The sequence below is a fragment of the Hyperoodon ampullatus genome, assembly GCF_949752795.1.
Source record: "Hyperoodon ampullatus genome assembly, chromosome: 11".
Taxonomy (NCBI): Eukaryota; Metazoa; Chordata; class Mammalia; order Artiodactyla; family Ziphiidae; genus Hyperoodon; species Hyperoodon ampullatus.
This window is the reverse complement of record NC_136924.1, coordinates 101,157,137-101,181,157: the sequence shown is the minus strand read 5'-3', so window position 1 is coordinate 101,181,157 and position 24,021 is coordinate 101,157,137. Positions and strand designations below refer to the sequence as shown.

The following is a 24,021-nucleotide window of genomic DNA, read 5'->3' as shown; positions in this document are numbered from 1 at the left end:
GCAGTTCCCTCCCTGTTCAGTTACGCACGCTCGAGGCGTGTTTATCACTACAGGTCTGACCGCGGAGCGCCGAGGAGCATCCAGCGATGGTCCGGTACCCGGGACGCTCGCAGGACCGCGCGGGGGCCGCCTTGCGGTTGCCGTGGCAACGATCGCGGGCGGGCGCGGCGCGGCCATCGACCAGTGACGCCTGCGCGCTCTGCGCTCTGCCGAGAGGGCTGCGGCGCCCCGCGGGCTGGCGGGAAGATGGCGGCGGCGGCGGCGGTGGGCTTCCCAGCTGGGAAGGGGCGCGACATTAGCCTGGCGGCCCTGCGGCGCCACGACCCCTACATCAGCCGGATCGTGGACGTGGCCAGCCAGGTGGCCCTGTACACCTTCGGCCACCGGGCCAACGAGTGGGTGCGTGCGGGCAGGCGGGGCCGGGGAGGGGCTGCGAGCGGGCGGGGAAGTCCCCCCCGCGGTCACTCGGGTCCGGCGTCCGCGGGCACCTCCCGCCGCGTTGAACTGAGTCACGGAGTGCGGGCAGGACTCAGCCCTGCGGAGCGGGTCAGACACCCTGCTCCGGCACGTCCCGGCGGTCAGCTAGGAGAGCCCCCCGACGGGACACAGCCCCGGTAGTTCACGTGGCCTCCCCACCTCCTTCCGCAGCCGGTCATTAAAGTTTACCCGAAAACCACTCACAGAAGCGAAGACACTAAGAAGTAGGTCCTAACATGGGAGAGAAGAGAACAGCTTTGCCCTAAGTTCGTAACCGAGGGAATTCACCGAAAAGAGGCAGGAATGGAGGAACGTGGGGACACCTGCCCCGCGATGTCCCGGGGGAGGAAGCGCGCCGCTTCCTAGCTATGTCTCCCTAGTTTTCGGGGGCATGTGTCGCCTGGGTCTTCGTATCAAGAACCTTGAGCGACGAGGTGGACAAGTTTCAACGGCAACTTCTAAAATGCAGATATTCTACGTGCGGCTGTATACTGCTCTGTAGAAAAGCGCCAAAGGCATGATGTCCTAATTCTGCTGAGGAAATTTCGGTAGTAGAGATGAGGATCGGGGTTGTGTCGTTCTCTGGACTGACTTGACACCCGACCGAGAGTCTGGGGAATTCTGAGAAGTTAACGGGTACAGGAGAGGTTCCCCTTGAGTAGCGGTTGTTTCCTACGGGCGTTGGACAGGGTCTCTGAGACACGTGTTACTATAGTTACAGAGGCTGCCCTTCTACAGCCTCATCAGAAGTCACAAGTGGCACAATGCATTATTTACAGGAGTTATGTTTTTCTGCTTCCTGGACTTGTTGCTTTCAGACAGCGCATAGTTCATCCCTTAGAAGGTCATTCTTTCAAAGTACTCATTTTCAAGGCTGTTGTAGCCGAGAAAAAAAAAGACAGAGACCTAGTTTAGCTGCAGGGCAGTTGCTGGGGGCAAACAAATTGATGCCGCGTCTCCATATGCCACCACAACGGGAGCTTTTGAACATAATCCTAATAAAAGTGTACAGGACATGCTAAACAGAAGAGAAAGTATATGCAGGTGGGACGTAAAGAAGGGGAATTCTTATTACACTGAATATGGATGAAGGCTAACTTAAGGCATTCAGCGGGAGGAATAAGGAATGAAGCGGGGACAGAAAATGAGCTGCTCCAAGGAAGCTTAAGAACGATTATGTCAGGACTGGAGTAGGAATTTTGGAACTAGACCTACTTCCCATTGCCAGGAAATCCCACTCCCCCAAAACACCAGTGTGTCCTAACCCTGGTGGTATTTTCACCTCTCAGCCCTTAGAGCAGTAGTTCTTAACTGGAGTCAGTTTTGCTTCCAGGCAACACTGGCAGGGTCTTGAGAAAATTTTTAGTTGTCGCTTGGAGAGGGACCACGTTACCGGCATCCAGAGGGTAGATGCCAGGGATTCTGCTAAACATTCTGCGGTGCATGGGACAGGCCCCCACGACAAAGGTTAATCTGACCCCAGATGTCAAAAGTGCTGAGCTTGAGAAGCTGCCTGATAGTGGTAGTGTTTCCCTTGTTTCTAGCTAGTGATTTTCTAAGTTCTGTGAGTCAAGATCATTTGGAGTTTTAAAAAGTGCATCCCACCAAATCAAAAATCTCAGGATATGAGACCCAAGCATTTGATATTTGTTGAAAGCTTCTTAGGTGACTCAGATGCTACATATATGATTGAGAAAGGCAGATTTAGAGGGTAAATGGAGATTTACTTTTTCATTATTTTAACAGAATAATCAGATGCAGATTGCATTGTTTTGAAAGAGTCAGGTAGTCTGCCAAGTCCCAATAGTTTGCAAACTAGCACTATTTTACATTCTACTTCATTATTTTAAATTTTGAACTGCTTAATATTTTAGCACTTGTTTTTATAAGAGTGTAATATTAAATCATTAAATTGTACTTTTAAAATTTAAGCTAAAATCCCCCAGAACTGTGAACTAATACTTTAACATAAAAGTCTTTTTTAGAGACTTCCCTGGTGGTCTGAGTGCTAAGACTCTGCACTCCCAATGCAGGGGGCCCGGGTTCAATCCTGGTCAGGGAACTAGATCCCACATGACGCAACTAAGAGTTCCCATGCCACAACTAAAAGATCCCACATGCTGCATCTAAGACCTGGAGCAGCCAAATAAATAAATAAATTTTTTTTTTAAAAAAAAAAGTCTTCTTTACTTGCAGGACCTAAGGAAGAGCTAATAGAATCTTGCTTTAACTGTTGCCCAAAACCCCAAACCTGGGCTTTGCCCAGAAAGCAAAAAAAAAAATCTGGTTACCCCTGGATAACAGTGGAGGGACGGAGAAAATGCGTGAATTTGAGCTGTTTCAGCCAGAATAGACCAGAATTTACATTTCCAAAGACCTTTTTATCTAGGTGTCATAGAGCCTTAGATGAAAAATATGTTTTTAATCCAAAGATCTGTGTGGTGTAGGTTTGTTATCCCTTTTCAGTGGAGAAACTGAGACACAGAACAATAAACTAAGAATTGCAAATTTGAAGTTAGAGAATAATTTCAGGAGAAGCATGCCTTTTACATTTCTGATTCTGGATTTTTCTTAAGGAACAGGTAATTTCTATTACTACTTCATTAAGGAAGGAAGGAAACAAGTCAAAGGCTGTTAGGTTTCTGTGTGCTGATCCGCAGAAACATCCTGACTAGGATCTCTGAGATGAAACAGTCCAGGGTCAAATACTGGAAGACAGAAAAGTGTTTTGTCCTCGTAGCAAGTGGTCACTTAATAGTAAATCCAGTGTAAGGATGATGAAATTACTCAAGCATGGAAAGGATCATGCTTGCAAGTTTTTGCGTGCCTTTTCAGAATCATCATTTTAATATACCTTTGTTTCTTAAAGAGAGTATTTTTCGCCAAAATTACAGAGTACTTAAATTTTGAATGACTTTGCTAATGGATATATAAATAAGAAAACATTGAGAGGTTAAATAGAATGCTGAAATTAAACCACGTAAATAGCAAAGATCAATTCTAAATTCTGAGTTACAATAGTCTGATTACTAGTTAATCAGACAAATGGGCACTTAAATTTTTTTTTTTAGTAAGCTGAATGTTTTCCTCAGGGCCTGGGGAGATGGAAAAGAGCCTTTCCTTTAAGCCTTTAAGTTTACAACTTTCCCAGTCCCTCTCAGGCAGAGTTCTTGAGTCCTAGCTTGGTAATGTTTCTGTCTAATTGTATTTCAAAGATCAGACTTGACTCTAAATATTCCACGTCAAATAGGCAATTAGTTTGTCTGAAAACTACAGCAGCATTGCTGTCTTCTGTGTTAGTAGAGTTATCGGCAGGTCCGCTGCTGTCCTAGGTGACAGGATACGACAAGAGAAAAGGAAACCAGAAAACGGGAGGAGAAGGAAGTACAGACAGCGGTGGGTTCTGCGGCTGGCCATGTCCCAGGTCAGAGGGGAAGACAGCACTCTGCTTTAGTTTGTAAATGACAGGAGGAGGATGCTTCCCACTGCTTAAGCAGCAGAGTCACAATGGGCGAAACATCTGCTTTTTCCTTTCCCTAAGAGTTACCCCTCTGTTACATAGGTTTGACCCCGCTTGGAACTGATCGAATTCCTGTTCTCTGAGATGCTTATGTTCTCTGACCTCTGTGAGTGTTTCCTGTTAGTGAACAGAGTATACATGTTTTGCTGTTTGTTTTGTTTTTATTTTTTAGGAAAAGACTGATGTGGAAGGAACCTTATTTGTTTACACAAGGTAAGAGTATTTCACTTTCATAAAGAAACTGATGGTCTTTCACTCATGTCTTAGCTCTGTTGTGTCACCCTTCAAGTGTAGTTTTATTTCAGAAGTGAAAGAACTTAGTTTGAAGTTATTAGTTGACATAAGGAAGGGAATACTGAATAACGGCCTCTGTGTGGTGTGATGAATACTAATTTCAGAATATAATGTAAACTTCACTATAGATGAACTTAAATCTTTGTGTTCTTATAAAAGCAGTATTAACTATTTACTCTTTAATTCAAATGAATGGTACAAAGTGCTTGAGTATAATGGATTGGCAAGGAGCTAGAAGTACACTGGTCAGAATGCTAGATTATTTAACCAGCATTTGGAGGAGAGCATTATTGGTCACGCCACCTCTTGACTCTTTGGAGAAGCGTGATCCGAAATTGAAGAGGTCTCTTAGTCCTCCATTGTACAGCTAGTGGAATATGTTTCAGGATAGATTTAATAAATTCGTGTTTTTGGGTAATTTTTATCAGCTGTTGTTAATATCACACATGCACACAGAGATGTGTAGTATGTATATTGTCTTCACAGCTAAGCTGTTTATTCACATAAACGACCACATAAGATCTCATAGCTGAGGCCCATCACCATCGGTGGGTTACAGAGATGTAATACAGAGACCTGGGACAAACCCATCCCACCCCACACACACTCATCTGTTTTACACACACATTCACCTTCAAAGGTAAACCACAGTGTGGATAGACTACCCCCGTGCCAGTTGGCCCGTGATAAGCAGTGAGTGGGCGGGCGGGCGTGGCCCGGGGAGGCTCTGCAGAGCAGCCGAGTGCGAGAGGAGGAGCTGAACCTCGCGGAGGCGGAGGCAGGAGCCCCGTGTCACAGCACAGTGAGGGCAGTGATCTGGGGCAGAGAGTGTGCATCGGTTGGCGTGAGTTCGAAGCTGACAGTGAGAGTAAAGAGATTTTGCTGGCTTGGAATATCAGAGTGAAGGTGCTGAAATCTGTTTTCTGAGCAGTAGGGAGCCACTGAAGGTTTATGAGTGGGGGAGTAAAGGAGTGATGACAACATGTGGGAAAGTCGGTGTGCTTAGCATGATGCAGGCACGGAGGAGACGGTGGCGGCGGAGCAGGTGTGCGGTGGAGTGGGGAGGGCTTGTTGGGAGCCTGCATGCGGGGGGCGGTGACATTTTAAAGTACCGGTGAGATTTTGAAATGGAAAACAGAGAGGATGACAGCCTCATTGGCAGAATGGAAAGATGGGAGGTTGAGAACCTGGCTTGAGGATAGTTTTAGTTTTAGTTTGAAATAGTGATCTTGGGGTGATGGCAGGGCGTTCCAGTGGTGGCACCAGGCACTCGGGACGGGGCAGGGACGGAGGCACAGAGTGTGGAGGCGTCGGCATCGTTAGTTTGGTCATTGGAATCAGCAGAGAAGCTGAGGGGCTAATGGCTGGGTTTCAGGGTCAGCAGGATGCAGAGAGGAGTCACCACGGAGACAGGCGGAACTAAAGCAGCGCACAGAGGCCCCTGCGGCCCAGGGCAGGCTCTGCGTGCAGGGTGGGCAGGAGGCAACGGTGGGAGTGGAAGGGAGCATTTTTAGTCGGGTCTTCTTTTGTTGATGCAGAGGAGTAACAGATTATGCAAGTATTTTCTGTTTTGTACCAAAGCCAAACGTAGGTTGGTATTTTCAAGTACTTCTTAATATACTCTTGAGTTCCTCGTGGAGCTGTCCGTTAAACAAACCTTTAAACTGAGAAGCAAATCCTTCCCTAGTCCTTAATCTCTTCCCCACATCTAACTCCTTAAGAGCAGGACCCTCTCTCCCGTCCCTCTCCCCCACCAGCCCCACCATCCGATCCCAGATCCTAGAATGTTGAGGTCTTTCCTCGGTGGAGGATGACAGACAGCTCATGGAAATCACAAGGGAGTTTTGGGTATAGGTAATGGAACTGCCAGTGATGTGTTTTGACTTAACAGATGTTGCTTTAGAGCAGTTGGTATCCCCTGAGTCTGTTTCATAAATTGTGAGATGGTGTAGTAACCGTACCATTAGAGGGGTGAAAGCCTGTTGTAATAATGAAACACTGGAAGAATCAAATTCTGATTCTGTATAAAAACACCTAATCCCATTTTTAAAATTATGTCTTTGTTTCCTCCTGTGTCTTTCTGTAACTGGTGATTTCCAGAGGACCCTCTGACAGGGATCTTTGGAAGTCACTCTTCATTCTTCCCCAGAATTTAAGTTGAAATGATCGTCATGATTATTTCTGGTATTCATTATATGCCCAGCACCACTTTACCACTTAGTAAAATAAGTAGGCAAGGATTGCCTTCCATCCGTTTTAAAATTAGAAGTCTCATAAGAAAACCGTAGGTAGTAAATCAAGTGGTTAAAGGTGAAATAAAACTGAGCTATAAACCTCTTTTCTTCCTGTTGCTCACAGCATTTCTGTGGGCTTGTTACCTTGTGCCCCAGATTAAATCAGTGGCCCTGCCTGTTTCCGTTTCAGTGTGTGAGCATGTGTGTTCCAGTGTGTCAGCAGAAGTTGCACAGTTGGGTTGGTATCTGGCCTGTCCCCCAAGGGTAAACAGATGCACTTGTAGTTGTTAGTTTCTCTATGATTTGGCTTCTTCCTGCCTGACAGAGACTAGGCACTGAAGGTTTATTGAATGAAATTAAAAATAAAAAGTGACTAAATGCACAGTTTTACGGATAAAAACTTTTGTAGTAGCTTATCTATGAAGCTATTTGCCTTACACTGAAGAATACTAAATACCTGCCCTTTGCTTTAAATTGTATAAACTTTTAATTATACTATATCTCCTCATAAGTTCATTGACCAGAGTTACGTCATTTCTCTAAGAAATTACACAGCTTTCAATTTCAGACCAACACTAACATTTTCCATAACTGTGATGTACGCTCTGTATTAACGGTCAAGATTGTTTAAAGGTGTCTGTCGGTAATTTTTTTATCAGTAGTTACCACCTCTGCCTTAAAGGAACTTGCAGCGTAGGTAGGGAAACAGGCTGTGTATATGTACATACGCACACCGCTAAGTAAGTCGGGCTGGACTTTACGAAAGCACCAGCATGGCCGGCGTGCCGTCTGCGGCCCGCACGTTGGCGCAGCCCCCGGTGAAGGGGCGGGAAGGTCGAAGGCGCGTCCGGATGCCCCCGTCCCGGAGGTGCTGTGCTCTGAACAGCGTGTCTCTGTGTCCCCCGCCCCCGGCAACCTTTAGGTCTGCTTCTCCGAAACACGGCTTCACCATCATGAACAGGCTGAGCATGGAGAATAGGACAGAGCCCATCACGAAAGACCTGGATTTCCAGCTCCAGGACCCCTTCCTTCTCTACAGAAATGCCAGATGTGAGTCTGAACGCGTGTTTGAGACTGTGTGTGACTGTTGTGTTTAGTGTCAGTGACTCTAGGGGTCAGCAGGGGTGGCCTGGGAAACACACGCCTCGGTGCGGGATAGCTTCTTCTTCCTCGGGAGAGTTTACACAGAAACAGTGGGAATGTGATGACGTGAGCATTTAAACCTCGTCCTCTGCAGCTGGACCACTTTGTGCTGTGGGCCTGAGCGGGGCTTGGGGGAGGCGAGTCCTTGGCCAGGAGACCGCAGAAGGCACCTCGGTGGTGCTGCAGGACCTAGACTAGCCATTCAGCTTGTGTGTCACTTCGGCTGAGCATCCGATGAGATGCTTGAGGGAGAGGGCCTGTCTTCCAGAAGTACCATCTTTTGAATACATAGTAAATGAAAACCAAAGTCCAAAGAGTTTTGGTCCTTAAGAATTTCATAACACTTGGTAAAGTTTAAGTTCTATTAGGTAACTAAATGGTCCTTGTCAGGTCTGAAATGAGGTAGCAGTCGCCTGCCCAGAATTCTGTCCCCATTTCTCTCTTGCATCTCATCTGACCACTTGTGCTGGACTATTGGGCGGCCCACAGAAAAGTGGATGAGAGTGTTAGGAACTGCAGAGCATCTCCACACAGAGCACAAGAGCACACTATAGCTGCTTAAACGTGTGTGCACGTGCTCCGTTTTGGCTTTCCAAAAGACCTTGCAGTTAAGAAATGGTTACCATGCATTTTCCACTCCACCCCATTCTTTGAGCTCAAGATACAAGAATTTGCCTTCTGTGTACTACTCAGTGTTGTCTTAACAATGTAATACAAGTAATATATAATGTTTCAACCCCATTGAATTGTTCTGAAGTAAATATAGCATCATTTTAATGCTGTATTTACTTATATTCACATGTAACTAAGTTGTCCTGATAGGTGGTCATCCTATTTAGAAAATACAGTTAAATTTTTACGAGAAAAAAATTATAAGAAAGCTATTAAAACTATATAAGTTGACTTTCTAATGGCAGGTCCTATGAAATGAAAAATTTAGTAATACAGAGAAATATTTTGTTTACTATTCCTATTTCTTTGCTGGAAGGGTAGTTTAATCAATTGTAGCTTGTAGTTGTTTGAATTTTTTTGTGTGCTTGTTATGTCAGGTTATATTTTCTTTTTTTGAGATTATTAGATTCTATGTCAGATTAATATGTAACTCAAATCCTAATAAACAAAATAACCACAAAACTAAATATAAAATGAATGAATATTAGTGGCTTATAATAATTTTTGATTGCCCTTATTTTGAATAAATACTGAGTCTAGTTGGTATAGATAATATTTAAAATTCTTATTATAATATTACATATTATATATTATGTACTGTACCAAAGATATGAAAATACAAACTCTCTTTAATGTGGTCGATTTTAAAAATAACCTTCCTCAGTCCCACAGGGTTTAGCTGCTAGGATCTAGTAAACGTGCTCAGCCCCACCTGGGTTCCAGGCTGTGATGTCCAGTACCGCCCCACGGGATAGGGTGGCTGGTCTGAATTACACTCTGAGCTATGAATGTAAAAGACACACTGATTTTCACAGACTCAGTACAAAAAAAAGGAATGTGAAAAAATCTCACTAGTCTTATATTGATTTACCTGTTGAAATGGTAATATTTTGAATATATTGAGTCAAATAAAAAGTATTATTAAAATTAATTTCACCTGCTTCTTTTTATTTTTTTATTTAAAAATTCTATTTGTGGCTCACATTTGTGGTTCACCGTATGCTTCTAGTAGACAGCACTGTTCCAGGCATTTTCATTCATCTTCCCACATTTCCTCATCACAGCTTTGAGGGGCAGACACTCTCCCTGCTGTTTTGCAGATGAGAAAACTGAGTCTCAGGGAGGTGGCAGCCCTGACAGACCCACACATTCTGATTTCAGGTCCGTTCCTTTTTCTACACCAGCCTGTACTGCTCTCTCCACTGTTCAACGTGAGTGCAAATTGAAGGCAGCCTTTGGGCTGTGTATTAAAATGTTTCTAATGAGCTTCCATCAGACAAATGAAATCAGTTGAACAACAAAGAGTGGAAGGGAATGGATCTGTTTACCTTCCTGAGTTTATTTTGCTTCTTTTCTCCTTAATATTTGGCATATCTTGACTTTGCAGCCATAGTCATTTGGATTTCGTTTATTTATAAAAGCCTCTTCAGAGTCTCTGACATCAGAGGTTCCCAGACGGTTTTGCTCCAGGTGCTTTCAGCGTGTCAGATACCTCTCAAATGTTTTTAAATAATTCTGATACTCTATGGAATAATTGCATCTGGTTTGCATATTCTCTAATGATGTATAGATTCATTCAGCAGCCTTTGAACAATGAACCCAGCTTCACTCAGGACTGGTCTTTAAGACTCTCCACCTCTCAAGACCTGTCGAGTCAAGGATCTCGCTGTTTTAGTCCTGACATTTCACTTTGGCCGATATGTGTCATAGGCCAGGTTGGGACATGTCAGGAGGCAGAGCTGATACAGGTTTGTGGTGAGTTTTTTAAACTCACTAGGTTAAAAAAATTGGTACGTGAGGAGATAACTATCCCTTTCTAAAATTGTACGGATTTAGAAGAGCAAAATAAAGAAGTGAAAACTCAAATTTTCTTCATTTAATTAAAAAAAAAAAGATGTATAATAAGTAACTGAATTTCGGCCAAACACAAAATGTATGGTTTTATTACAGTAAAGGATTTATAGTGTTTAAACCTGGTTGTCATAGAATTTGACCTCTGTAAGCTTTATAGGTAAATAAGGTGCCTGTTGAATTAGGATAGAAAATATTTACCCAACAGACATTTACTGAGTGCTTACTGTCTCCCAGGCACCATGTCAAGGCTCTGTATGGGTTATTTAATTCTCATCACTTTTCCTTAGAAAGCCTATTATTCCTATTTTGTAAGTGAGGAAACTGAGGTTAAAGGGATTACATAATTTACCAAGGCCTGTGACTGTTTTGAGGTGGAAAGAGCATCTGAACTGAGAAAGCCTATCTCCAGAAGTCCAGGCCCAAGCAGTGGAAGTGCCAGCACATGAGTGATGGGTCTGAGCAAGGTTTACCTTTTAAGAAATGCTTAGTCTTGTAGTGTACACTCCAGAGTTAAAAAGCGAGTTTCTTTTTTTTTTTTTTTAAGTTGAGAATCTACTGTATCTCCGTTGTTAGAAAGGAGACTATCAAATAAAAAGTAATGTAACAAAAAGCTGAATTTGGCTGTTTCTTGTATATTATTACCCTCTAGCAGCTGTTTGCTGTATTTGCCATTTCAGAACTAAGTAAGATTTTGGTACAGGGAGATATAGTTTAGAACTGTATTTTCCCGAGTAGATCATAATATTTAAGATAAGTTACAGACAGCAGTGACAGGTAGATTTCAGAGCTAGGCCAACATGTTGAATATATTATTGTCTGTGATTACAGAATTAGAATGAAATTCTTTTGGGCTGCTTGATTTCATTGCACACATAAGCTTGGAGCTTAGAGCAAATCAGAAAAGGCAAAAATCAAGACACCTAGATCAAGGCTGTTTTAGAAAACTCCTCAGTTTTAAAGTGGATTTACCATATTGGGTAGTTTTATATTCATAAGGAAATACAATTTAAATTCTTGACATTTGTAGGATCTGAGAAAAACTGCTATAAATAATGATAAATGATACACTGAATGAAAATTATAATTACAGACAGTCCTCATCTTTCAAATAGACCATGACCTAGAAGTTCCCTTTTAAAGTGATCGGTAGACTTTTGGCTCAACATAGCAGATCGAACACACTCCTGAAACTGTTGAAATGACAGTCACGGAGTAAAAAAAGATATAAACCCCCAAGGGTGCAGGGTGGATTTCATGAAAAAAATGGCATAAACGAGAGAGAGGAAGACATGCCACGACAGCTTCGTTGTTCACAATTGTTAACCTGACTGCCCCACAGAAGACTCTCTCTGCCCTGTTGATGTCGGACTTGACAGTGCTATTTGGTTCTTCCCCCACTGACCCTTCCGGGGGGATATTGTGTAGTTGCCCTTTGGGCTCAAGTATGATTGTGTGGATTGATCTGGCCAGTGAGATGTGGGTAGAAGTGGTACGTGTGACTTCTGAGCAGCTGCATGTTCGACCACGTCTCTTTCCCTTCTGCCACGATGACTCACAGTTGTTCAGGCAGAGGCTGCTCTGTCAGCCTGGTCCTGGAATGAAGGCACAGAGGTGGCCCATGATGGACTTGTAATGTGTATGAGAAGTAAACCTTTGTCATTGTAAGCCATTGAGATTTGGGGGTCATTTGTTACTCCAGCATAACTTGGGCTGTTATGACAGATACACAAGCCATCCAGGAAAAGGGGGATCCAAGCACAGGTTGGAGGTAAAGGAGTTCTAAGAAGAGTGGTAAAGAGGAGTCCCCTATGCAGCTGAACTAAAGATGAGTCAGTCTAAAAGTAGGAAGATGGAAGGCTTCAGGAAGCATGTCCAAGAAGAAATTTACACCTGAGAGTTTGAATCTCTTCGGACATTTACAGTTCCTTTTTCAGTGATTTTGGTAATGATATAAGAACATTAAAAACTGAGAGGGGGAAAAAAAAAAAGGAGGCAGTTCTTAATTCCTGGGAAAGCAAAATATTGTACAAGAAAGGAAATATAATCATAGTACACTATTTGGCTCTGCTGATGGTAATTAAATGATAAATACTAAATGTGAAATGATGTTATACTTACATTGGAAGGATGGGGAAAAGTGTGTGTGTGTGTTTGTGTGTGAGAGTGTGTGTGTATTGTCAGAGAACTAAATCCTCTTCAATGGATTTTTCTTAAGAATCAAGAGGTAGTGTATACATGATATATAGGAAGAGAGGTTTATATACCAGAAAAAAAATGGAGAGCAGAAATAACTGTCATGGAAAAGGTTGCTTTTAGGGAGGGGTAATCAGGATTATAATGGCTAGAGAGTTGACCTGCTATTTGTTATGAAACCTTACAGTATTTGATATTTAAAATTATAGATATGTTTTATTTTGATAAAAATATAATTGGATTTCAGAATACATTCATAAAAACAATATTTTAGTTGGTGGTTAAGTTTCTAAGTCAACTAAGAATAATAGCACACTAACATGATAATGATGTGCATATGAAATATAGCACCAGTTTGGATAGCATTATCTCTAGGAAAATCAATTCAAGAGTAAAACTTGTGTAGACCCCAAGAGTAAAACCTCCTTAGCGGTGAGGCAGAGGACTTCTAGTGCCCATGTATATTCACAGATTGTTTGTAATGCTAGGTCTTCCTGGGACTTCCCTGGTGGTCCAGTGGTTAAGACTCCACGCTTCCACTGCAGGGGGCACAGTTTCCATCCCATTTGGGGAACTAATATCTCACACGCCAGGTGGCACAGCCAAAAATAATAATAATAAAGGCATTATTAAAAAGAAGAAATGCTAGGTCTTGTATGAAATGCATTTTAGCGTGTGGTAACAGTAAACTGAAGCTTGAGGCCTTCCCAGCCTGTTGCCAAGTCTCAGCTCCATGCTGTTTGTACAGCCCTTTTCTCCTTCCAGTCCCCCATCCATTCCAGCCCAGGCTTCCATGACCTGTTACCTGGGGTGGCTCATAGCCCCTGAGAACGAGAGCATAAGCTTCAAGCACCAGCCAGAGTAGCGTAAGTTCACAACAACATACCTCTCCCACTGGTTACAACAAAAAGTTCTGGACAGAATACAAAACAAAAAACCAAAAAGCCTGAGGATTCTGAAAGTAAACAATAACAGGCATATTGTTGAGGGAAGTCAGAACTTGAAGAGTAACCAGAATGGTGGCTAGTCTCCTGACTTATTCCTCCCTTCTTTGTCTCCTGACTTTGACTCAAGAGTGAGCCACGTCGCAGAACTATGGACAAAAACAACAAAAACCAAGAGCAACATCTCTGTGGACTGAGGACTGGAGAAATGGACTCCCTCTTTCCCTCCCAGCCCTACTTGAAGCCAGCTGCGACACTAACCTGAGCTGCCACTGCGGCAGTGACAGGCCCGTGAGGATCCCAAGAAAAGCCTGTGTCTGCCAGAGGAACTGCAAACAAGGGCTCCTGTGGTCTCAAGAGTGTAGGTGATATTTCTTTGCTTCACCCAGTGGGTAGCCCAAACTACGCAGACCGCCTGACAGTGTGAGAAGCTAAAACTCTGAGAGAAACCCTGACTTTGTGGCCTGAAGACTGGGGAGAAGGACCCCCGTGAGCTGGAGAGAGAGCTGGATGAGGAGATCCCCTAATTCTTTGTGGGAACTGACATGGGTGCTGGTCTCACCCGGGAGTATCACATACATGTAACAGAGCCAAAGAAGCATAGCCGAGGCTTTGAGAACTAACGCACGGTGTAGACAACCACCTAGCTCCAGACCAACACCTGAGTGGTGTATGCACGAGGCAGACACAGCTCTGAAAATGGAGCTGACGTGGGAACCATTGCCCACAAGAGGCAGGATGGAGAGTCCTGTCTAAATCTGAACAAATCGGTCGCCTTCTAAACAAAATCAACACTCTTTGGTGGGTTTTCAGAAGACTCACAGTCTCACAACATCATCAAGATGTCCAAGATACAACACAGAATGACTACTCATACAAAAAACTGGGAAAATCTGACAACTCTCACAGGGAAAGTCAGTCAGCAGATGGCCACCCAGAGATGACCCACATGCTGGAGTTATAGGACAGTGGCTTTAAGGCTGTTACTATTACTGTGCTCTGTGAGATAGAATGGAGTCCTCAGAAATGAATGGAAAGATGGAAATTCTCAGCAGGGAAATGGTGTAAAAAAACCAGAGGGAACATTCGGAACTGACTAATAGAGTACCCAGTGAGTGGCTTTGATAGCAGAATAGAGATGGCAGGGGAAAGAAGAGTCAGTGAACTTGAAGACCCATCAAGAGATATTATCCAACCTGAAGAATATACAGGAAAAAGATTTTTTTAAAAAGGCCTCACAAACCTGTGGGGCTGTACCAAAAGGTCTGAATTTGTGTCACTGGAGTCCCATAAAAGGAGAAAAAGACTGGTGTAAAAAAAATATTTGAAGAAATAATAGCTGAAAACTTTCCAAATTTGGTGAGACACAAATTATGGATTCAAGAAACTCAGTAAACTCCAAAGAGGATAAACCCAAAGAAAACCGTGCCCATAGATATCATAATCAAACAGCTGAAAAACAGACTTTAAAAAACAAACAACCTCGGGCTTCCCTGGTGGCGCAGTGGTTGAGAGTCCGCCTGCCGATGCAGGGGACACGGGTTCGTGCCCCGGTCTGGGAAGATCCCACGTGCCGCGGAGCGGCTGGGCCCGTGAGCCATGGCCGCTGGGCCTGTGCGTCCAGAGCCTGTGCTCCGCAACGGGAGAGGCCACAACAGTGAGAGGCCCACATAACGCAAAAAAAAAAAAAAAAAACAAACAACCTGGAAAGCAACCAGAAACGATACATATAGGAGAACAATGCCTTGAACGACTACAGATTTCTCTTGGAGTCTGGAAGACAGTGCCGAAATAAAAGAACTATCAACCTAGAATTCCGTCTCCAGTGAAAATGTTCCTTAGGAAGGGAGGTAAAATAAAGGTACTCTCAGATAAAGGAAAATTTAAAGTCCTTTTTTGTCAGCAGACCTGCTCTAAAGTAAATGCTGAAAGAAGTTCTTCAGACTGAAGGGAAGTGATACCAAAGGAAGGTCAGGGCCTCAGGATGAAGGAGGAGCAACAGAAGTAAAACATGGGTCAGTAAAACATGGGTCAGTAGAGTAGATTTATTTTTTCTACCCTCAGATTCTTTAAAATGCAAATGACGATCAAAGGCGAAAGTTATAGGAGGGGTTCATTGTAGGTACATGGGACATGTGACAACTGAAAGGTTAAGGGGAAGGGGGTAGGGACCTATATAGTTGTAAAGCCTTTACATTTTGCTTGAAGTGGTAAAATAAAAACTGTAGTAAACTGTGAAAAGTTAGATATGTATAGTGTGATTCCTAGAGCAGCCACTTAAAAAAAAGAAAACAGAGAACCAATAGATAAATGAAAATTGAATACTAAAAAAAAATTTAAATAATCCAAAAGAAGGCAAGGAAGGAGGTACCAACAGAGCAAAAAACAAGGGAGACAAACCATGGAAATGCTAATTAAAAGAAAGCCATTTGGGAGTAACATACACACACTACTATATATAAAATAGATAAGCAACAAGGACCTGCTGTATAGCACAGGGAACTATACTCAGTATTCTGTAATAACCTATAATGGAAAAGAATCTGAAAAAGAATATACATATGTGTGTGTGTGCGTGTGTATATTCCACTTTCTATAATTGGTAGAAAAAACAAAACAGGCTGTGGAAGACTTGAACAACACTGTCCACTCACTTGATGTAATTGACATTTATCGAACACTCCACCCAGCCACAGCAGAATACAGCCTCTTTGTAAGTGCTCATGGGACAGTACCCAAGGTCAACTTTATCATGGGTCATAAAAAAAAACCTTAAAGTGTTTTAAAGAAATGGAAATCAAACAAAGTATGCTCTCTGACCACAAAGGAATTGAACTAGAAATCAGTAACAGAAAGATATCTGGAACATCCCCAAATATTTTGAAATTAAGCAACACACTTCTAAAATAACCCATGTGTCAAAGAGGGAGGAAAATTAGAAAATGAGCTGAATAAAGATGAAAATACATGTCACATGCAACTGATGTTGGGCTTAGGGGCAAATTTATAGTGTCAAATACTTAGGAAAGAGGAAAGGTCTCGAGTAATTCAGGTTCCACCTTAAGAAACTAGAAGGAGAGGAGCAAAGTAAACCCAAAGCAAGCAGAAGGAAGGACATCAAAAATAAGAGCAGAAATCAGTGAAATAAAAGAGAGTAGAGAAAATCGGTGAAACCCAAAGCTGGTTCTTTGAAAAGAGTAAAACTGATAAACCTCAACCCCTGGCCAGACTGATCAAGGGAAAAAAAGAGAGAGAGAGGATGCAAATGAGCTGTGTCAGGAATGAGAGCAGGGTCTCTATGGACACTGAAAGGACGAGGGAAATACTGTGAACCACCCCACGCCCATACATTTGACAACTTAGAGGAAATGGACTAATTCCTTGAAAAACACGAATCACCAAGCCATACTCAGGAATAAATAATCTGAATGGTCCCATATCTATCAAAGAAATCAAATTTGTAGTTAAAAGCTTTCTAACAAAGAGAACACCAGGCCCCGACGATTTCACTGGTGAAAATTCTACCAGACATTCAAGGAAGAAATAATACCAATTCTGCAGTCTCTTCCAGAAAATAGGAGCGGGAAGAACCCAAGTCATTTTATGAGAGCAGCATTATCCTGCTACCAAAACAAGGCAAAGGCATTACAAGAAAATTAAAGACCAATAGTCCTGGTGAATATAAGTATAAAAAATCCTCAACAAAATACTAGCAAAATAATGTTCATAGCAGCATTATTCACAAGAGCCAAAAGGTGGAAACAACTCAAATTCATTGATAGATGATTGGATAAACAAAATATGGTATATACATACATTGGAGTATTATTCAACCTTAAGAAAGAAGGGAATTCTGATACATGCTACAGCATAGATGAACCTTTAAGGTATTATGCTAAGTGAAATAAGCCAGTCACAGAAGGACACATATTGTATGGTCCACTTACATGAGGTACCTAGAATAGTCAAATTCATAAAGACAGAATGTAGACGAGTGATGACCAGGGACGGGGGGAGGGGGGAATGGGGAGTTCTTGTTTAATGGGTACAGAGTTTTAAGTCTGGGATGATGGAAAAAGTTCTGGAGATGGTGGTGATGGCTGTGCAACATTGTGAATACACTTAAAGCCACGGAACTGTACACTTAGAAATAGTTAAAATAGTAAATTTCGTGCTGTTTAAAATTTTACCACAATAAAAGAAATATTAACAAATTGAACCACTTGCCATATAATTTGCATCCGGCTTATCCCTTCCGTACAAACCCACTGCTAGATTTCTCCTCCTAAAGCACAAGTCTAATTGTCATTTTTCTGCTCAGAATCTTAAATGCCCACCAGGTAGACTTTCTCACCTGACAGCTAAGCTTGCTGTAGTCGGGTCCCAGTTTACCTGTCTGGACAGGTCAGCGTGACTGCTGTATACTTAGCATCTGCTCTAACCAAACACAAATATGTGCTTTCCTAGAATACTTATAAATTTTTTATCTCCGTGCTTTTATACATGGTTCTTTTTTTCCCTTGAATTATTTTCCTCACCCTAACCGATCTCTACCAGATACATTCTACTCATATTTCAAAAGCAACCGAAACTTGACATCTCCCTTGTCATCCTCTCTCTCTAGTTCTGATTTCTCATTGCAGCATATACCTCTCCCATGTTGACTTTCCTAGTGTTTATTGACCACTTGCCTATTGATACTGTTTCTGTGCTGGGTTGGGGGAGTTCAGTAATGAATAAGATGCATCCTTTCCCTCTGGCAGTTTGCTATCCTAGCACAAAAGACAGATTCACAAATATATATGTTCACAATAAATAATATGCTAAATGCTGAGCTAGAACAACAGGCACTTAATAGTACTTAACATGTTACCTTATGTGTAATATTTGTCCTAGTTTCTCTATCAGAGCACAAGCCCCTTCAAGGCAAGGTATCTCTCTACTTCCCCTCAGCACTTAAATCCTTGCATTAAGTGTGTACAGTTAAATATTTGCAACAACTTTTTTATTAGATTTCTTTATTCAAGGCAACCAATAAAGCTTAACCAAAATTTTCACTACTATATCTTCAGTCATTTTTCTTTGGGGGCATAAGCCAACCAACAATAAGCAAAACCTTAAACATTTTGTGGTTCCTGGGTAGAAAATACTAAGTAATTTTAGCAGTTTACAGAGGAATCACTCTGCTCCTCAAGGCTGATTTTATACAGATATTAGTTGCATTTACCTAAAAGTTCCTAGAAATATAATAATTGCAAGTTGTGAGAATACCATATATCCTCATCCTGAGAAATTTAATAGTTCTAGGAAAAGATATATAATGTGGTAAAACCTTCATTTCATCTGTGTGAAAACTTTAAGTTCTACAAAACATTTTATAGAATATTTGTTTCAAATTGATTTACTTTTATCGAGCTATTCTGATTTGATATTTAAGAAGTTTGTTTACTACTACCAAGTTGGTATTTTAATTATGTTACAGGAACAGAGATCATGTCCCTGCTTTGTGGTGGCCCTGCTAAACCATGGCCGTGTGGTTTAAACAGTAAGGCTTATGCTATAGTTATTTTATCTGAGAATTAAATAATAAATCCTTTTTTTTTTCATTTTTTGTAGAAGCAACTAAAATATAACTCCTTATTAAAAATGTTTAAAAACAGGTAGTATCACCAAACGCTAGATTTGAATAGAATCTTATGAACATTTACCATAAAAGAAAAAAAAAGATAAATTGTACCTCATCAAAAGTAAACTTCCAGGGGCTTCCCTGGTGGCGCAGTGGTTGAGAATCTGCCTGCTAATGCAGGGGACATGGGTTCGAGCCCTGGTCTGGGAGGATCCCACATGCCGTGGAGCAACTAGGCCCGTGAGCCACAACTACTGAGCCTGCGCGTCTGGAGCCTGTGCTCCGCAACAAGAGAGACCGCGATAGTGAGAGGCCCGTGCACCGCGATGAAGAGTGGCCCCCGCTTGCCACAACTAGAGAAAGCCCTCGCACAGAAACGAAGACCCAACACAGCAAAAATAAATTAATTAATTAATAAACTCCTACCCCCAACATCTTTAAAAAAAAAAAAAGTAAACTTCCGGACTTCCCTGGTGGCTCAGTGGTTAAGAATCCACCTGCCTCACCATGGAGCAACTAAGCCTGTGCACCATAACTACTGAGCCTGCTAGAGCCTTCAAGCCACAGCTACTGAGCCCGCATGCCCCAACTACTGAAGCCCGAGTGCCTAGAGCCCGTGCTCCACAACAAGAGAAGCCACCGCAATGAGAAGCCTGCACACCGCAACAAAGAGTAGCCCCCGCTTGCCGCAACTAGAGGAAGCCCTCGCACAGAAACGAAGACCCAACACAGCCAAAAATAAATGAATACCTAAAGGTGTATTACCTTTATGAAAATGCAAGCCACAGACTGGGAAAAAACATTCACTGTACACACACGTGAGCACGCACACACATGCGCGCGCACACACACACATCTGACATAGTGCTTATATCCAGAATATAAAAATAACTCTTAGAACTCAATAGTAGGAAGATAAACAATCCAGTTTAAAAACTGGCTAAATATTTAACATCTGCTTTACAAAAGAAGATACACAGATAGCCAATAAAGAGATGCTCAATGTAATCATCAGGGACTTCCACGTCGTTGTGTCCAGCGGAAGTTATCCATGTTTACTGTGCAGTACACCATAGGATCAGTACATTACAGTCTACTAATCCATTCCCCATTGATGGGTATCTGAGTTATTTCTGATCTTGAACTATTGTGAGTCAGGTTGCCATGAACATTCTGGTTCATGTTTTTTGGTGGATATATGCACCTGTTAGTCTGGGGTTTATACCAACACCTCATGTACAGTGTAGGGGTTTGTATAGCTCTGTGGATACTGCTGGACAGTTTTCTGAAGTTGTGCCCATTTATACTCCCTGCAGTGATGTATGAAAATCCATTGTTCCATATCCTTGTCAACACTGGATATTGTTACTCCTTTAATTTGAGCTGTTCTGGGAGTTCTGAAGTGATATCTCACTGTGGTTTTAATTTGCATTTTGCCATAACTGTGTTGAGCACTTTCTCATATGCTTATTGGACAGTGGAGGGATATGTAAATTAAAACAAGCATGAGAACACCACATAATTTACTAGAATGGCTAAATTAAAAAGACTGACATTACTGGGGACTTCCCTGGTGGTGCAGTGGTTGGGACTCATGCTCCCAATGCAGGGGGCCCGGGTTCGATCCCTGGCTGGGGAACTGGATCCCACATGCATGCCACAACTGAGAGTTCACATGCCGCCACTAAGGAGCCCATGAGCTGCAACTAAGGAGGCTGCCTGCCACAACTAAGGAGCCCGCCTGCCACAACTAAGGAACCAGCAAGCCTCAACTAAGGATCTCATGAGCCACAACTAAAGGAGCCCACCTGCTGCAACTAAGATCTGGTGCAACCAAATAAATAAATAAATAAAAGACTGGCATTACCAAGTTTTAATGAGGATGTGGAGCATCTGAAGCTCTCATACATTGCTGGTAGGAGGAAAACATGGTGCAGCCCCTTTGGAGAATTGTTTGGCAATTTCTTATATACTTAAACATATAATTATCATATGATCTAGCAAGTTCCACTTACAGGTATTTACTTAAGAGAAGTGAAAACATATGTTCACACAAATATTTTTACACAAATTCTCATTGTAATTTTATTCATAATAGGATAATAGCAATGAGAAAATCAAATTTGCAAATAAAGATAGGTCATAATTTGGAAGCAGCACTGCTCACTAAGAATGCATTTTGTGAAACGTTTTCTCTTGCATTATGCCACCATTAATGAGTTGGTTATTGATTACCTAGACTATGCAGAAAGCAGTGGCATGAGTATTAGATTACAGGCCCCTTGTGGGCAGAGACCACATCTTACATTTTATTTGTATTCTGTGGTACCAAATAAACACAGAAAATGAACAGATCTGCGTAAGAAACAGGTACAATGTACTTAAAGTAGTTCCCAAATCATTTATGTATTCATTCTAGAGTTGTTATATATGTACATAGGTCTGATGTTTTTGTCCAGCTTTGAAGATGTTCTGCTTGGGGTGATCAAGAAATAGCCACAAACTTGCCCAACTTTCCCAAAATTCCTCCCTCTCCCCGAGTTCCTGATAGAGACTGAAACAAAAATGCCACCTCAAGCTCCTGGCGCCGTGGCCGAAGCTGAGCTCGTGGCCGAGGACGTGCAGGGTTCCCTGTGCTGTCACCCTCTCCTTGGCTTCAGGCCGCCGGGAGGAGTAAAAGCTCTTCCAGTCCAACAAATTCTAAGACCCTGAGACTTTATCCTCTGTTATCTTAACCTTGGAATCAGTTCAAGCAATTATTACAAAAGCAATTTGAAAGGTTAAAAGTGTCCCCTGTGTAAATTTATTACTAAGGAAATGAAAGCCAAGTTATCTGCCCACAGATAATTGCGAGTTTATTTTTCTATTTCGAGATATTTGCTGGTATGTTGATAGCCTCAAATAGTCGTTCTTAACCTTTTGGGGTCACAAACCCCTTTGAGAATCTGATAAGCCTCCTGCCTGCCTACCCCCCTTCCCCCCTCCCTCAAATACGTCTTCTTTGCCTGCTGTGTGCCAGGCATTGTTCTGGGGGGGCTATGCTTTGTACCGCCCCACCTCCAAAAAGTCTGTCTGCACATGTGCACACCATTTCACATACAATTTTAGGGTTTGTAGATTGAACTCCTGAAGCCCTCCTAGAGTCCAAAAATATCTTAAAAGTAATTGTATATGGCTAAAAATACTTGACCCTCTTACTAGACAGAATCTTAGTATTTGCAGGCATAACAACGGAGTGTCCTTCAGTTCAGGACCTGCCCAGGGAGACAAGATCCTCAAACTCCTTTAGATCACATGGGTGTGGGGTGGGAAACAAGGAATTTCACATTTCACCCTAATCAGAATAGGTGACCTGTGCCTGATCAGCAGGCTGGTTCCTGTGTGTCAGAGCAGCGGCTAGGGGCGGCCTTCAAGGACACTCTACCACCTCAGTCTGTGCTTCTTAGAAAGAAGGAATTTTAAAATTATACTGTGGTCACCGAATCTGTGTCTGTAAGCCTCCTCTGCCATTCTAACTGAAAAATTGACCTATTTTCTACAAACCATTGCTCAGGAGCTGATGTGTTTTCATATGTGATAAAGGGCTGCACATCTGCGGGGACGTGAGTGATGACACCCGTCACTCTGACCTTAAACCCAGAATTGCTTTTTTGTTCTCTCATCAGTATTCAGCTCATGCTGAAAGGAAGAGATCTAAACTCTAAAGGAGACTGTTTATCTAAAGAACTGGCATTCTGGCAATTCAAGAAGGCTCTGAAAAGCCTCATGGAAAGCAAACTCTCACTTTGGGTTTTTGTTTTTCTGTGTGTTGCGTTGTGACACCTGACAGCTCCTTGGAGCACACACGCTATCCGGGTCCACAGTGCTGCTCTCGCCCTGACCGCCCAGTCCACACGGCCTTCACACGTCATCCTTTAGGGTTAGGGGACTCACTGCAGATAGGACCTTCACACAGATTTAACGGGGAAAAGCTGTCATCTCGGAACTTACTTAACTTAGCGATCTGGCATGCACAGATGAGGAGGACCATGTGACAGCGTCACATAAGGTGATGTACAAACAACACGTGAGAGTGAAATTAAGGAGAGGTCGCTTTTATTTCATCCTGAACCATAGAGACTTAACGTTCTCGACTTTACCGAGGAAACATCTGCATAGTAATGCTATTTGGATTCATGCACTTCATTTGTGGCTTGGAGATGACTGTATTTTATCATTTGCTTTTGAGAGCCCAGCTTGACATGCTGGAAGTCTAAATCTTGGCAGAGAAAAACTGGATTCCAAACATTTTCTGAAATGCTTAACGAGTGAAGCATCTTTTAGTTTCCCTAACACAGTGCCCTGCGTGTGGCTACATCGAGTGTTCGTGTCTGGTCTCTTAGAGTCTATTTTTTATGTTACTGATTTTTGTCCAGAAATCACTTAGTAGTTTCAAATAATCGATTTAAAACTATTGGGTTATTACTTCTTAACCCACAGAAAGACAAATTATAATTTTTTCATGTTCTTATGGGTTTTGGAGAAAGAAAACAATTTTAGGCAAGAACTGGTGTTAGAATTATCCTCTCTTCAGCCTTAGGGCTCTAATTTAATAGTAGAACCAAACCATGATTCAACTATTTATAACGGAAAGGCCTTTGGGAAAAGTGGAGTCTGCTACTTCCACAATTATAGGTTAAGGTCGAAATGAAAAAAGTACAGAAACTCTGGCTCACTTTCTCCCAATCACAAAGTAGCATTAGGGTCCCTTTTGCTAAACCACCGCCACGTAAAATCTTAGAAATTTTTCAGTAATCATGTATTTTTATAGTTAGTGTACTTCAGCGAAGCTGTTCCTATAACTAGTAAACACTTGATTAAATAATCTGATTCAAATATGAGGAAGTCTGTTTTTCACTGGAACAAGTTTTTGACCTATAGAAATACTCTGTTTTATGTTTACGTTAAACATATAATTCTCTGAGGCAAGACTTATTTTGCTATATTGAGATTCACTCCAGGTAACACATTTTCAGTGTGTTGCTGGAATAATTGACATTGCATATCAGTCTTATGTTTTTAAGA

At 42.2% G+C, this 24,021-nt stretch overlaps 1 protein-coding gene across 1 annotated transcript in view; it reads left to right on the top strand.

Annotated features, from left to right (window-relative positions):
* Positions 1–246: 246 nt before the first annotated feature.
* DCP1B (decapping mRNA 1B) overlaps positions 247–24,021 on the top strand; it is a gene marked incomplete at its 5' end in the record, with an annotated part of 44,949 nt that continues 21,174 nt past the window's right edge. The window contains 3 exons of the mRNA XM_079714280.1: positions 247–399; positions 4,170–4,210; positions 7,448–7,575. Coding sequence (XP_079570406.1) covers positions 247–399; positions 4,170–4,210; positions 7,448–7,575 — 322 coding nt within the window. The remainder of the gene's footprint in view (positions 400–4,169; positions 4,211–7,447; positions 7,576–24,021) is intronic.